Source organism: Macaca fascicularis, chromosome 20, assembly GCF_037993035.2.
Source record: "Macaca fascicularis isolate 582-1 chromosome 20, T2T-MFA8v1.1".
NCBI classification, from domain to species: Eukaryota; Metazoa; Chordata; class Mammalia; order Primates; family Cercopithecidae; genus Macaca; species Macaca fascicularis.
The window spans coordinates 28,757,999-28,772,355 of NC_088394.1; the positions used below are offsets into that span (position 1 = coordinate 28,757,999).

The 14,357-nt window shown below is 50.5% G+C and overlaps 1 protein-coding gene across 1 annotated transcript; it reads right to left on the reverse strand.

Annotated features, from left to right (window-relative positions):
- Positions 1 to 1,483: 1,483 nt before the first annotated feature.
- ZNF689 (zinc finger protein 689) lies at positions 1,484 to 9,838 on the reverse strand. Its single transcript, XM_005591669.4, has 3 exons — positions 9,292 to 9,838; positions 8,980 to 9,093; positions 1,484 to 4,357 (listed from the first exon to the last, which is right to left on the reverse strand). Exons 1-3 carry the CDS (start codon positions 9,494 to 9,496, stop codon positions 3,174 to 3,176), a joined length of 1,503 nt encoding a protein of 500 aa, XP_005591726.3. The 5' UTR covers positions 9,497 to 9,838; the 3' UTR covers positions 1,484 to 3,173.
- Positions 9,839 to 14,357: the final 4,519 nt, after the last annotated feature.

The window sequence follows — 14,357 nt, forward strand, 5'->3', positions numbered from 1 at the left end:
ATCCCAGCACTTTGGGAGGCCAAGGCAGGTGGATCACGAGGTCAGGAGATCGAGACCATCCTGGCTAACACAGTGAAACCCTATCTCTACTAAAAATACAAAAAATTAGCCGGGCGTGGTGGTACACACCTGTAGTCCCAGCCACCAGGGAGGCTGAGGCAGGAGAATCGCTTGAACACAGGAGGCGGAAGTTGTAGTGAGCCGAGATTGTGCCACTGCATTCCAGCCTGGGTGACAGAGCGAGACTCCATCTCAAAAAAAAAAAAAAGAATATATGGAATGCTACTCTGGGCACACTGCCTATAGGGTGGTCGTGCTCTGGACTACCACAGTATTTATGTTTATTTATATTTATACATTTGTATATAAACTATTAGTTTATATCTAACTTTAATTCTATATATATATGGAAGACATAATGTTGTCCTGTTATTGTTGTTGTTTTTTAAGTCTTGCTATGTTGCCCGGGCTGGTCTCGAACTCCCAGGTCAGTCCTCCTGCCTTGGCCTCCCAAAGTGCTGGGATTACAGGTATGAACCACTGTGCCCAGTCCGGAAGACGTAATATTGAATGTTCTACTGAGGTTGAAGGTCAGGAAAGGTATCGTGGCCCCTGTCAGCAGCAATGCAGTGTTTTTTTTCACAGCTCATATCTAGGCATGGAGGCAGATGGGAGATTAATCCAGACTGAGGCTATGTATTTGTTCATTCTTTTGATTGCAAACAACAGAAACTCAAACCACCTTAAGCAGAAAGGGGAAGTTATTGGAAGGATGCTAGGATCTCTCACTGAATAAAGAGCCAGGATCCCAGCTCGGGTGGATTGAAGTGCTTCAGGGAACCTAGGAAGTTGTCTCCCATCTCTGCTTTCCGCAGACCACATAATGGAAGTTAGCCACCAGTGGCTCCCAAGTTTTGTTTTGTTTTTTTGTTTTTTTTTTTTGAGATGGAGCTTGCTCTGTCACCCAGGCTGGACTGCAGTGGCGTGATCTCAGCTCACTGCAGGCTCCACCTCCCAGGTTCACGCTATTCTCCTGCCTCAGCCTCCTGAGTAGCTGGGACTACAGGCACCCGCTACCACGCCCGGCTAATTTTTTGTATTTTTAGTAGAGATGGGGTTTCACCGTGTTAGCCAGGACGGTCTCGATCTCCTGACCTGGTGATCTGCCCGCCTCAGCCTCCCAAAGTGCTGGGATTACAGGTGTGAGCCACTCCACCTGGCCCCAAGTTTTATGAATTACCATCCAGTCCCAAAGAAAGTTATACAATTCCTAGCTGAGGAAATCCTTGCGTTCCGGTGGCAAAGGATAGGGGAAAGAGCTGGCTCTACCAGGGGGCTGGGTAGACCTGGTAACAGGGCTCTGCTGGGCAGGGCAGGTCTCCTGGTCTGAAAGTCTGGCTCTCCCATCAGAACAGCAAAACTTGCTACTGAATCAAGGAACTAGATTGACATTTTGTAAAAAGTAATTCCAGGAGGAACAGAATTCGTTCATCAGACATTTTAATGAGACCCAATCTGATATGACCCCTTCTTGGGGGCAGCTCACCATCCAAGGAGAAACAAATAGTTACAATGTTACAATGCAACTTGCTAAAGATTGAACAGAGGTAATTACATAAAGCTGTGTTCCCCAGCTGCTCCCCTGCTTGGGCCCAGATCAGGAGAGCTGTAGTAAGGCGCCACAGGGGTAAAGGATGACCCACTCCAGCTGTTGGAATATGAGTCACATCTGGAAATTCTAATTTGGTGCAGCTGCCCAAGGCAAAGTGGTAGGCCTTGTTCACATTTAACGCGGTAAAGCTTTATGAAGCACCTACCCGGCGGGTGCCATGGAGGTGGATCAGATTGAGACACATTGCTGCCACCTCTCTGGAGGGAGGCTGGCATGGACACAACTTGATGACTATAGACTCTTTCTCTCTGGGTTCAATTCCCTCTTTCTAGCCTCCTTGAATGGCCTCACCTCATTTTGTGAAAAAATGCTGACTGAGGCCTCATGGAAGTTCTGTGCCGATTATGTGCCTGTGATTCATCTGTGCCTGATGAGAATCCGGGTCGAGTATGGCCCAATTCTCCAGGCTTTTCCAGGCACTGGCCGCCTGAAGCCAATCCAGGTCTGCCAGGTAGAGCACAAGCCAGTCCCATTTGCATTTCCTAAACCACAGGTCCCTGCTTTTCCTTAAGACCAACCTTCTCCCAGAGCTGACTGCGCTTATGTCTCATACGCAGCTTGAACCAATTTTCCAAACACAAGATGAAGACTTAGCTTTTTTTTTTTTTTAAGTTTAGGGCATTTATATATCTGCATCCCAATAAACTGCTGGTACCGTGCAGCTCCCCCAAATTCAGTGCAACCAAAGCTGCTGAAACAAGTCCAGCCCTAGAAGGTGTAGTGGCACTGTGGGTGCTACCTTATTTTTACATGACCCTTCAAAAAGGACACTGAAAACCCAGAGCCTGTTTGCAGAGATCATGTGTGGAAATTGAAACCCTGTCTTTAAGGAATGACCAAATTCATGCTACTTAACCTGAAAATTTGGGGGCAAATTTGTTGTGATTAAGTTATCTGAAGGGCTGCCAAGTAGAAGTATTAAACATGTCATAGGCAAGGTTTACAGATGAGAATGTGGTACTTAACTTTCTATAGATCCCACAATGAAATGACCTGCCTTGTGAGGTAGTGAGCTCCCTGTCAAGGGAGATTTTCAAGCAAGGGGTAGAGACCACTTGGCAGGAGTGTTGTAAAAAGTGGGCTAAACCAGACTTTTCCAACCTAGTATGGAGGAAGAGGCAGAGTAGGGGAAGGTCCTGCACCTATAAATGAGATTCTCCTGATTGCATGCAAGATGACAGGTAATCCCTGTGTGCACAGACTACAAAAGCAGACAGCCCCTAAAATAGATGGGGAGAACTTTTAGCCCTGATATCCAGACAAACTATTTAAGGATAGGGTAGCTTGAAAAACTTTAACCAAATGATGTCACCTCTCCTAATGGGACTGTTCCAGACACGCACAGGGAGGCAGTCAGTGCAGTGCAAGATACTAAAGTTCAGCTCTGTGCAGCAGGAGACCTGGGTTTAGTTCTGACTCTGCCCTGTATGACCTGGGGCTCCTCCTTCCCTTTTCTGGGTCCTTCCATAAAATGAAATGAACGTAGGCAGTCCTTCCCCTTCTAATGGGCATTGCCCCTCTGACTGGAGCCCCCGAGAGCAGATCTAGGGCTACAGTTTGGGGCCTTGGGGCTACACTTGTGGACAGCCAGAGACCACCTCTGGCGGAAGCACCGGCCACACTCGAGGCAGGGGAAAGGCTTCTCCCCCGTGTGCAGCAGCTGGTGCTGGGCCAGGTGGCTCCACTGAGCAAAGCGCTTGGAGCAAAGGTCGCAGGCATAGGGCCGCTCGCCCGAGTGCACGCGCCTGTGGCTGGCCAGCAGTGAGGGGTAGGCAAAGCGCCGGCCACAGTCGTCGCAGGCGTGCAGTTTCTCCTCAGTGTGCGTGCTGCGATGGATGGCCAGGGAGCCGCTCCGCCGGAAGGCACGCCCACAGTCTGGGCAGGGGTAGGGCTTCTCTCCCGTGTGCAAGAGCTGGTGCTGGAGCAGTGTGCTGCGCTGGGAGAAGCGGGCCTCACAGTGCTCGCAGGCATAGGGACGCTCCCCAGAGTGCACACGCCGGTGACTGACTAGGCGAGAGGAGGAGGAGAAGCGCCGCTCGCAGTCCGGGCACGGGTAGGGCTTCTCGCCCGTGTGGATGCGCTGGTGGATAACGAGGGCGGTGCGCTGGCGGAAGCGGCGGTTGCACTCGAGGCAGGTGTAGGGCTTCTCTCCCGTGTGTGTACGCTGGTGAATGGCTAGCAGGGAGGGGTAGGCGAAGCGACGTCCGCAGCTAGGGCACTGGTGGGGTTTTTCGCCTGTGTGTGTGGTCCGGTGATTGGCCAAGGACCGGCTCCTCCGGAAACAGCGACCACAGTCAGGGCAGTGGTAGGGCTTCTCGCCTGTATGGATGACCTGGTGCTGGGAGAGGTTCTTGCGCTGGGAGAAACGTTTGCCACACTGGTCACAAACATAGGGGCACTCGCCGGAGTGTGCCCGCCGGTGACTGACCAGCAGGGATGGATAGGAAAAGCGGCGCCCACAGTCTGGGCAAGGGTAAGGCTTTTTTAGATTCTGGGCGCACTTGTGGCTCTCCAGGGCCTGATGATCAGGGAAGGTACAGCCGCAGTCAGGGCAGATGGGGCCCCCAGACGTCTGCCTGGGAATCAGTCGGGGTTTACTGGGCCTCCGGCCTCGCTTCCCCTTTCGGGGTGCCTCCTTAGGCGGGAATACTTCCTTTTCCCCATTCTTCTTTCTGGTTCTGCTTTCTATAGGAATACAGAAGAATTAATTTAACAAATACTGGGATCCTGCTGTTGTAAATTACATTATAGGTTACAAGACCAATAGACTCACCCCCTGGCCTCAATGCCTAGTGCCACAGACAGCTAAGTGTGACATACTATCATGCAAATATGATGTGCATTACAGGAGCTTCTAACCCAGCTTGGAGACGTCTAGGAAGATTTCTTGGAGATTAAGCTAACTTTAGAAATTGAGGCCGGGTGTGGTGGATCACACTTGTAATCCAAGCACTTTGGGAGGCCGAGGTGGGCAGATGACAAGGTCAGGAGTCTGAGAGCAGCCTGACCAACCTGGTGAAACCCCATCTCTACTAAAAATACAAAAATTAGCCGGGCGTGGTGGCATGCACCGGTAATCCCAGCTACCCAGGAGTCTGAGGCAGGAGAATCGCTTGAACCCGGGAAGGTAGAGGTTGCAGTGAGCCGAGATCGTGCCACTGCACTCCAGCCTAGGTGAGACAGCGAGACTCCGACTCAAAAAAAAAGAAAAGGGAATGATTTTTAAGAGGTAAGCTTACATCATTCAAAAGTCAACATATCAACCAGGCATGGTAGCTCATGCCTGTAATCCCAGCACTTTGGGAGCCCAAGGCCAAGAGGGTCACTTGAACCCAGGAGTTCAAGATCAGCCTGGGCAACATCGTGAAACCCCATCTCTACAAAAAATACAAATATTAGCCTGGCATGGTGGCATGCATGCCTGCCTGTAGCCCCAGCTACTTGGAAGGCTGAGGTAGAGGATTACTTGAGCCCAGGAGTTCAAGGCTACTGTGAACCATGATGGCACCAGTGTACTACAGCCTGGGCAACAGAGCAAGACCCTATCTCAAAAAACAAAAAAGTCAAAATATTAATAAAGGAATACAGAGAAGTCTTGCTGCCACCTTTTTCCCATCTACCTTGTAGAAACCATATTAGTTTCTTCCCATTTTTTTGATGCAATACAAATGTCATCTTCCCCATCTTTCTTTCATAAGAGATTGCATACACATGCTTTACTGCATATGTTCTCTTCCCCCACCTTTCTTTTTATTTTTATTTATTAATTTTTTTTTGAGACAGAGTCACGTTCTGTCACCCAGGCTGGAGTGCAATGGCATGATCTCAGCTCACTGAAACCTCCGCCTCCCAGGTTCAAGCGATTCTCCCTGCCTCAGCCTCCCAAGTAGCTGAGATTACAGGCACACACCACTATGCCCGGCTAATTTTTTGTATTTTTAGTAGAGACGGGGTTTCACCATGTTGGCCAGGTTGGTCTCAAATTCCTGACCTCAGGTTATCTGCCCACCTCCATCTTCCAAAGTGCTGGGATTACAGGCATGAGCCACCATGCCCAGCTCAACTTTCTTATATAAAATACAACATATACACACCTTATACACACTTTACTGTGCCTTCATTTTTTCACTTAATATATTCTAAAGATCATTTTATGTTAGCACATCTTTTTTCTATTTTACAGTTGCACAGAATTCCATTGTGGATGAGCCATGGTTTATTTGACTTAGCTGATTCTTTAAAAAATGTGGCTGGGCGCGGTGGCTCATGCCTGTAATCCCTGCATTTTGGGAGGCCGAGGCAGGTGGATCACCTGAGGCCAGGAGTTCAAGACCAGCCTGGCCAACATGGTGAAACACCGTATCTACAAAAATACAAAAATTAGCTGGGCACGATAGCGGGTGCCTGTAATCCCAGCTACTCGGGAGGCTGAGGTGGAAGAATTGCTTGATCCCGGGAGGCAGAGGTTGCAGTGAGCTGAGATCCTGCCTTTGCACTCCAGCCTGCACGACAGAGCGAGACTCCATCTCAAAAAATAAAAAAGAATTAAAATTATGCAGGGTTAGAAATGTAAGTCCCGGCCAAGCGCGGCGGCTCACGCCTATAATCCCAGCACTTTGGGAGGCCAAGGTGGGTGGATTGCAAGGTCAGGAGTTCGAGACCAGCCTGGCCAACATGGTGAAACCCCATCTCTACTAAAAATACAAAAGTTATCCCGGCATGGTGGCAGGCACCTGTAATCCCAGCTACTCGGGAGACCAAAGCAAGATAATTGCTTCAAACTGGAAGGCAAAGGTTGCAATCAGCGAAGATCACGCCACTGCACTCCAGCCTGGGTAGAAGAACGAAACTCCGTCTCAAAAAAAAAAAAGAAAAGAAACGTAAGTCCCAAGGCTCAGTGTACAGTGTGCACAGGCCCTAAGATCTTCTTAGACACAAACTGTAATAAAGCAAGACAGGCCGGGCGCAGCGGCTTACACCTGCAATCTCAGCACTTTGGAAGGCCAAGGTAGGCGGATCACCTGAGGTCAGGAGTTTGAGACCAGCCTGACCAACATGGAGAAACCCCGTCTCTACTAAAAATTAGCCAGGCATGGTGGTGGGTACCTATAGTCCCAGCTACTCGGGAGGCTGAGACAGGAGAATTGCTTGAACCTGGGAGGCAGAGGTTGCAGTGAGCTGAGATCGTGCCACTGCACTCCTGCCTGGGCGACAGAGCAAGACTCCGTCTCACAAAAATGAAGAGTGTAAGGCAAGACATGGAAACCTGTAAGGTATGAGCTAGCAGTGACTGGGTCAAAAGGCCCTCTAAGCCAATGGTTCTCAAACTTCACTGTGATCAGAATCATTTGGAAGATTTACTGAAACAGTCTGCCAGGCCCTAGTGCCCGTTTTGGATCCAGCAGGTCTGGGGTAGGGTCCCAGAATTTGCATTTCTAACAAGTTCCCAAGGAATGCTGCTTCTAGTCTGAGACCACGCTTTGAAAACCATTGCTGATAGCATTGTTAAGGACCTTGGACTGTATTTTACCCAGTGGTTTTCTTTTCTTTTTCTTTTTTTTTTTGAGATACAGTCTTGCTCTGTCACCCCGGCTGGAGTGCAGTGGTGCGATCTCAGCTCACTGTAACCTCTGCCTACAGGTTCAAGTGATTCTCCTGCCTCAGCCTCCCAAGTAGCTGGGACTACAGGCGCCCGCCACCACGCCCAGCTAATTACCCAGTGGTTTTCTTTTCTTTTTTTTTTCCCGAGATGGAGTCTCGCTGTGTCACCCAGGCTGGAGTGCAGTGGGGTGATCTCGGCTCACTGCAACTTCCACCTCCCGGGATCAAGCAATTCTCCCTGCCTCAGCCTCCTGAGTAGCTGGGATTACAGGCGCCCACCACCACGCCCGGCTAATTTTTGTATTTTTTAGTAGAGACGGGGTTTCACGATGTTGGCCAGGCTGGTCTTGAACTCCGGACCTCAAGTGATCCACCCGCCTTGGCCTCCCAAAGTGCTGGGATTACAGGCATGAGCCACCGCGCCCGCCGGTTTTCAAACCTAGATGCACATCTGAATCAGATGAGGCTAATTAAAAAAATTGCAAGTTCCAGCCAGGCGCGGTGGCTCAAGCCTGTAATCCCAGCACTTTGGGAGGCCGAGACAGGAGGATCACGAGGTCAGGAGATCGAGACTATCCTGGCTAACACGGTGAAACCCCGTCTCTACTAAAAAAAAAAAAAACTACAAAAAAACTAGCCGGGCAAGGTGGCGGGCGCCTGTAGTCCCAGCTACTCGGGAGGCTGAGGCAGAAGAATGGCATAAACCCGGGAGGCGGAGCTTGCAGTGAGCTGAGATCCAGCCACTGCACTCTAGCCTGGGCGACAGAGCAAGACTCCGTCTCAAAAAAAAAAAAAAAAAAAAAAAAAAATTGCAAGTTCCTAAACATTCACACGAGTGAATGAATAGCTCTGGGACGGGGTCCTGGAACCTGCATTTTTACCAAGTTCCCCAAATGACTCAGATATAACCAATGGCCATTTGACAACCTTAGCAAAAATTAACTGAACATTTTTAAGCAAGGTAATACCATGGTCAGATCTGAATCTTAGACAGCTATCCCTCGTCTTGGAGAATCTGGCTCTGAAATTCCAGCCCAGACAGCTGCATATTCTACTATGGGTGGATCTGGGACCCTTCTACCTGAATGGGGTTAAGCAGAGCCTTGTTGGATTCTGGGGAGACTGCAGTATCTCCTTCGCTGATAAGGGTCATCCTGCTGTAAGAGCAGAAAGAGGATCCTGCATCCCAGGCAGCTGTTCCCCATGAGCTCCCGTCAACCAAAACCCAGAAAACTCTGAGAAGTTTAGGATCTCTTTGGTCCAATTCAAAGGTGGCTAGAGGCAGAGATCTTGGAAAGGAGGCAGAGGGGAGCACCGTTAAAAGCTCACTGATTCTGGCTGGCTGCAATGGCTCACGCCAGTAACCCCAGCATTTTGGGAGGCCAAGACAGGAGGATCGCTTGAGGCCAGAAGTTCAAGACCAAACTGGGCAACATAGCAAGACAATGTCTCTACAAAAAAAAAAAAAGACGAAGAAGCCCACTGATTCCTTCACACAATGGAAAACTGCAGCTTGCAGACTGACATGGGAATCTCTGTGTGGTGGACGGGCCCCACACCACCAGACACAAGACGCCGAGGTTAGGAAGATGAATACACTAAACACGCGGCACCCACCCCTAGCCAAACCACAACTCTGGACGGAGCCGTTAGAGGTAGAACGTTATAGGAGGGCTGCAGGCTCTGCGTGGTTATTTAGCACTCACTTCTCTGGACTGTCAGCCCTCTCGGGTACTCCTGCGGATCTAGAGCAGCCGGTTCCCAGTCATCAGTGTTTCGTTCCAACCAGGAGATGAGGGCTGGTTTGGGACCTGCGCACCCTGGGGAAGGAGAACAAATCAGAAGGCCAGTTTCTAGATCACGCCAAGTAATGTCTCCCCGACGGCACCTCCCGCTAAGCCCCTGACCACCTACCCTGACAACCTGGTCGCCTGCCAGGACCGTGGCCTCCCTGCCTCCCCCCGCCCCGGCTCCTGCATCCCTTCGCGCCCCGCGGCAGCGGATGGGGCCGGCCTCACCGAGCGCGCCCAGGTGGCCGTAGGTCTCCCGCATCACGTCCCGGTACAGGGCCCTCTGCGCGGGCCGCAGGCAGCCCCACTCCTCCGGGGAGAAGTACACGGCCACGTCCACGAACTTCAGAGCCCTCGGCCTCCTGCCCCTTTTCCGACTGGGTCTGGCCTCTCCTGGTCCCTGCGCCCGGAGCGGAGCCGAAGGCGGCGCCATGGGACCCGAGGAGCCGGCGCCACGGCCTTCCCCGTCCAGGCCTCGGCCCTCGGGCGCTGGCGGCCCCTGGGATCGAGGAGCCCCCGCCGCACCAGGGCTGAGCGTGGCCAGGGAGGCCCGGAGGGAATTGGAATCGGCCGCCCGCAGGGCTAACGGAAACCTTTTGCTGTTATTCAGGAAACTCCTGCCCGAACTTGGGTGAAAGGCACCGGAAGATGCCTTCGGGGAAAATGGCGGCGCTGCTACCGCACCGCCTTTGCCTGGAACACAGGCAGCTTCCAGCTATCGATTTTATTGACCGGAGCGCCATGCCGGCTTCCTAACCTCTTTGCCCTCAAGTGTAATGGCGCTGCGATTGGGCTTCACACTCTCTTTTTTCCCCTCCCCATTACGCGCGTTCATTGGACAACAGCCGAAGATCGAGCGTTCTGACTGGGTGCTGGCAAAGGCGGTCCGTTTGAACGAAGCCAAGAGTTGCATAAGGGCAGGAAGCTGGACCACTGGGGTCAGGCGACTACAAGGAGCTGTGAATCCACTTGCACCGACCTAGGGGCAGCAAGAGGCCCCGGGGCTGCTTTCCGCTGTTCGACTCTGGCAGGCTCAGCCAATCACTGAAGGAGGGAACGATTTGAGCGTTGGAACCACTCTGGCCAAGCTAGAGTTGAGATTATCCTGAGTTCCTTTTAGTGGCGTTCTCAGAGCATCGTTGACTTTGGAGAACGGATATCTTCTTTGTTTGCCCTTTAGGGCAGGGAATTATTGTTATCATTTCCTGGGGGCAGGCGCCATGCCCAGCATATTACATATTTCATCTTTATTCTTTTTTATTTGTATTTATTTATTTATTTTTGAGACAGAGTCGTGCTCTGTCGCCCAGGCTGGAATGCAGCGGCAAAATCTCGGCTCACTGCAACTTCCGCCTCCCACGTTCAAGCGATTCTTCTACCTCAGCCTCCCGAGTAACTGAGATTACAGGTGCGTTCCACCACGCCCGACTAATATTCGTATTTTTTAGTAGAGATGGGGTTTCACCATGTTAGCCAGGCTGGTCTCGAACTTCTGACCTCAAGTGATCCACCCACCTCGGCCCCACGAAGTGCTAGGATTACAGGCGTGAGCCACTGTGCCTAGCCTTATTTTTATTTTTTTGAGATAAGGTCTCACTCTGTCACCCAGGCTGGAGGGAATGCAGTAGTGCAATCTCAGCTCACTGCAGCCTCTGACTCCTGGGCTCTACAATCGTCCCGCCTCGGCCTTCAGAGTAACTGGGACTACTGCTGTGCAGTACCACGTCTGGCTAATTTTTTATATTATTTGTTGAGTCAGGGTTTCCCTGCATTGCCCAGGCTGGTCTTGAACCCCTTGGCTAAGTGATCCTCCTGCCTCGTCCTCCCAAAGTGCTGGGATTACAGGTATGAGCCACAGCACCGGGGCCATTAGTTACTCCTTTTTTTTTTTTTTTCTTTTTCCCGAAGTCTCGCTCTGTCTCCCAGGCTGGGGTGCAGTGGTGCAATCTCAGCTCACTGAAAGCTCTGTCTCCCGGGTTTAGGCCATTCTCCTGCCTCAGCCTCCTGAGTAGCTGGGACTACAGGCGCCCAACACCATGCCCGGCTAATTTTTTGTATTTTTTAGTAGAGACAGGGTTTCACCGTGTTAGCCAGGATGGTCTCGATCTCCTGACCTCGTGATCTGCCCACCTCCGTCTCCTAAAGTGCTGGGATTACAGGCATGAGCCACCGCACCCAACCCAAATTTTTTTTTTTTTTTTTTTTTTTTTTTTTTTTTTTGAGACTGGATCTCATTCCACTGCCCAGGCTGGAGTGAAGGCACACAGCACAGTGCTCTGCTAACTTTTTGTATTTTTGGTAGAGACGGGATTTCACCATGTTTCCCAGGCTGGTCTCCAACTCCTGAGCTCAAGCAATCCGCCCACCTCCGTCTCCCTAAATGCTGGAATTACAGGTGTGAGCCACCACACCCAGCCCATTATTAATTCTTTACTAGCATTTTGTGCACCAATGGTTATCATCCTGGTTCTACTAATGAAGAAATGATCTCAGAGGGATTCCATGAGTTTCCAGGGCCATACTGCTAGTAAGAAGGAGGAACAAAGATTTAATCCTGGGGCAGACAGAGCCTTTATTCATACCACTGATAGGCACCCTTCCTTCACAGTATCCTAATTTGCTTGCTAAACCAGGAATCCACCTGAGCTCTTCTTCTCAAGTTCAATATTCTGCATAATCTCCCTATATTATTTTCACGTGACATTTGTTCGGTTACAAAGCATAGTGCTAGGCAACTGGGAGAGCCTACAGAAATAAGTCATAGGCCATGCTTTGAATGGAGCTTACAGTCTAGTAAGGCATATAAATTCACAATGAATCATAACTGAATGATACAAACATGTATGTGAAAGGCACTAAACTGAAAATTGCTGATGGAACAAGCCAGCACCCACCCCATTAGCCCCCACTTCTTGTTTTGTTTTTTTTTTTTTGAGACGGAGTCTTGCTCTGTCACCCAGGCTAGAGTGCAGTGGTGTGAACTCAGCTCACTGCAACCTCTGCCTCCCAGGTTCAAGCGATTCTCCTGCCTCAGCCTCCCGAGTAGCTGAGATTACAGGCACCCGCCACCGTGCCTGGCTAATTTTTGTATTTTTAGTAGAGATGGGGTTTCACCATCTTGGCCAGGCTGGTCTCGAACTCCTGACCTCATGATCCACCTGCCTCTGCCTCCTAAAGTGTTGGATTACAGGCATGAGCCACCACGCCTGGCCTAGCCCCCACTTCTGTGTATGTGTCATACTGCAGAGTTTCACCAGCTCAATGCCACCCCCAAGGGTCCTGTGGGCAGGAGAATATACCATTTGCCACATCTCTTAGCTAGCGACATGCACATCTATCTCTTTAACCCTTTAATCAATATTGTAAAGCACATACTATGGGCAAAACACTAACCTCAAAGCTTTCAAGGAATAAAGACAATGTGGCAGGAAAAGTCACAAAATTAGAAAACAGTGAGGCCAGGAGCAGTGGCTCACACCTGTAATCCCAGTTGTTTGGGGGGCCAAGGCAGGTAGATCACACGTGAGGCCAGGAGTTCAAGACCAGCCTGGCCAACATGGCAAAACCCTGTCTCTACTAAAAATACAAAAATTAGCCGGGCATGGTAGCACATGCCTATAGTCCCGGCTACTTGGGATGTTGAGGCATGAGAATTGTTTTTTGTTTTGTTTTGAGGTGGAGGTTTGCTCTTGTCCCCCAGGCTGGAGTGCAATGGCGTGATCTTGGTTCACCGAAACCTCCGCCTCCCGGGTTCAAACGATTCTCCTGCCTCAGCCTCCCAAATAGCTGGGATTACAGGCATGTGCCACCACACCGGCTAATTTTGTATTTTTAGTAGAGATGGGGTTTCTCCATGTTGGTCAGGCTGGTCTCAAACTCCCGGCCTCGGGTGATCTGCCTGCCTCGACCTCCCAAAGTGCTGGGATTACAGGCATGAGCCACCAAGCCCAGCCGAAGAGAACTGTTTGAACCTGGAAGGCTGAGATTGCAGTGATCCAAGATGGTGTTACTACACTCCAGTCTGGGTGACAGAGTAAGACTAAGTCTCAAAAAAGAAAAAAGAAAAGAAAAGGAAGGAGAAGAAAGAAGAAGAAGGAGGAGGAGGAGGCAGCAGTGAGATATTCAGAGGAAGGAGATGTTTGAACAGAGGTGGTGGAAAAAAACTACAGTTACAGGCTAGGTGTGGTGGCTAACGACTATAATCCCAGCACTTTGGGAGGCCGAGGTGGGGGGATTGCTTGAGCCCAGGAGTTCAAGACGACTCTGGGCAACATGGCGAAACCCTGTCTCTACAAAAAAATACAAAAACTAGCTAGGCATGGTATTGGACACCTATAGTCCCAGCTACTTGGGAAGCTGAGGTGGGAGGATCGCTTGAGACCTGGGAGGTCAAGGCTACAGTAAGCCAAGATTGCACCACTGCACTCCAGCCTGGGCGAAAGAATGAGACTCTGTCTCAGAAAAAAAAAAAAAAAGGCAGGGGCTTTAGCCTCCTAATTGTGGCTAGGTGTGTGGGCATGGTGGCCCATGCCTGTAGCCCCAGCCCTTTGGGAGGCTAAGGCGAGAGGATGGCTTGATTCCAGGAGTTCAAGGCTGCAGTGAACTATGATTATTACACCACTGTGCTCCAGCGTGGTCAAGAGAGTGAGCCTCTGTGCTTAAATAAATAAATAAACAAAAACAAAAACAAACAAACAAAACTGGGCCACGTGAATCTGTTAAGAAAAGTCAGGCCGGTCAGGCATGGTGGCTCACACCGGTAATCCATCCCAGCACTTCAGGAGGCCAAGGCGGGTGGATCACCTGAGGTCAGGAGTTCAAGACCAGCTTGACCCACATGGTGAAACCCTGTCTCTACTAAATACAAAAAATTAGCTGGGAGTGGTGGTGCATGCCTGTAATCCCAGCTACTTGGAAGACTGAGGCAGGAGAATCGCTTGAACCGGGGAGGCTGAGGTTGCAGTGAGCCGAGATTGCACCATTGCACTCCAGCCTGGGCAACAAGAGTGAAACTCCGTCTCAAAAAAGAAAAGAAAAGAAACGTCAGGCCAGACACGGTGGTTTGTGCCTATAATCCCAGCACTTTGGGAGGCCAAGGAGGGCGAATCATCTGAGGTCAGGAATTCAAGACCAGTCTGACTAACATGGTGAAACCCTGTCTCTACTAAATACAAAAAATTAGGCGGGCATGATGGCACGTGCCTGTAATCCCAGCTACTTGGGAGGCTGAGGCAGGAGAATTGTTTGAACCCGGGAGGCAGAGGTTGCAGTGAGCTGAGATCACACCATTGCAA

What these genes read in the sequence shown, in the direction of transcription:
- ZNF689 (XM_005591669.4), bottom strand. Translation starts at nt 9,496, where the DNA reads ATGGCGCCGCCTTCGGCTCCGCTCCGGGCGCAGGGACCAGGAGAGGCC. An exon ending in CGGCCACCTGGGCGCGCTCG is followed by an intron (nt 9,094 to 9,291) that starts GTGAGGCCGGCC and finishes CTCCTTCCCCAG; the next exon opens with GGTGCGCAGGTCCCAAACCA. An exon ending in AGGGCTGACAGTCCAGAGAA is followed by an intron (nt 4,358 to 8,979) that starts GTGAGTGCTAAA and finishes GTATTCCTATAG; the next exon opens with AAAGCAGAACCAGAAAGAAG.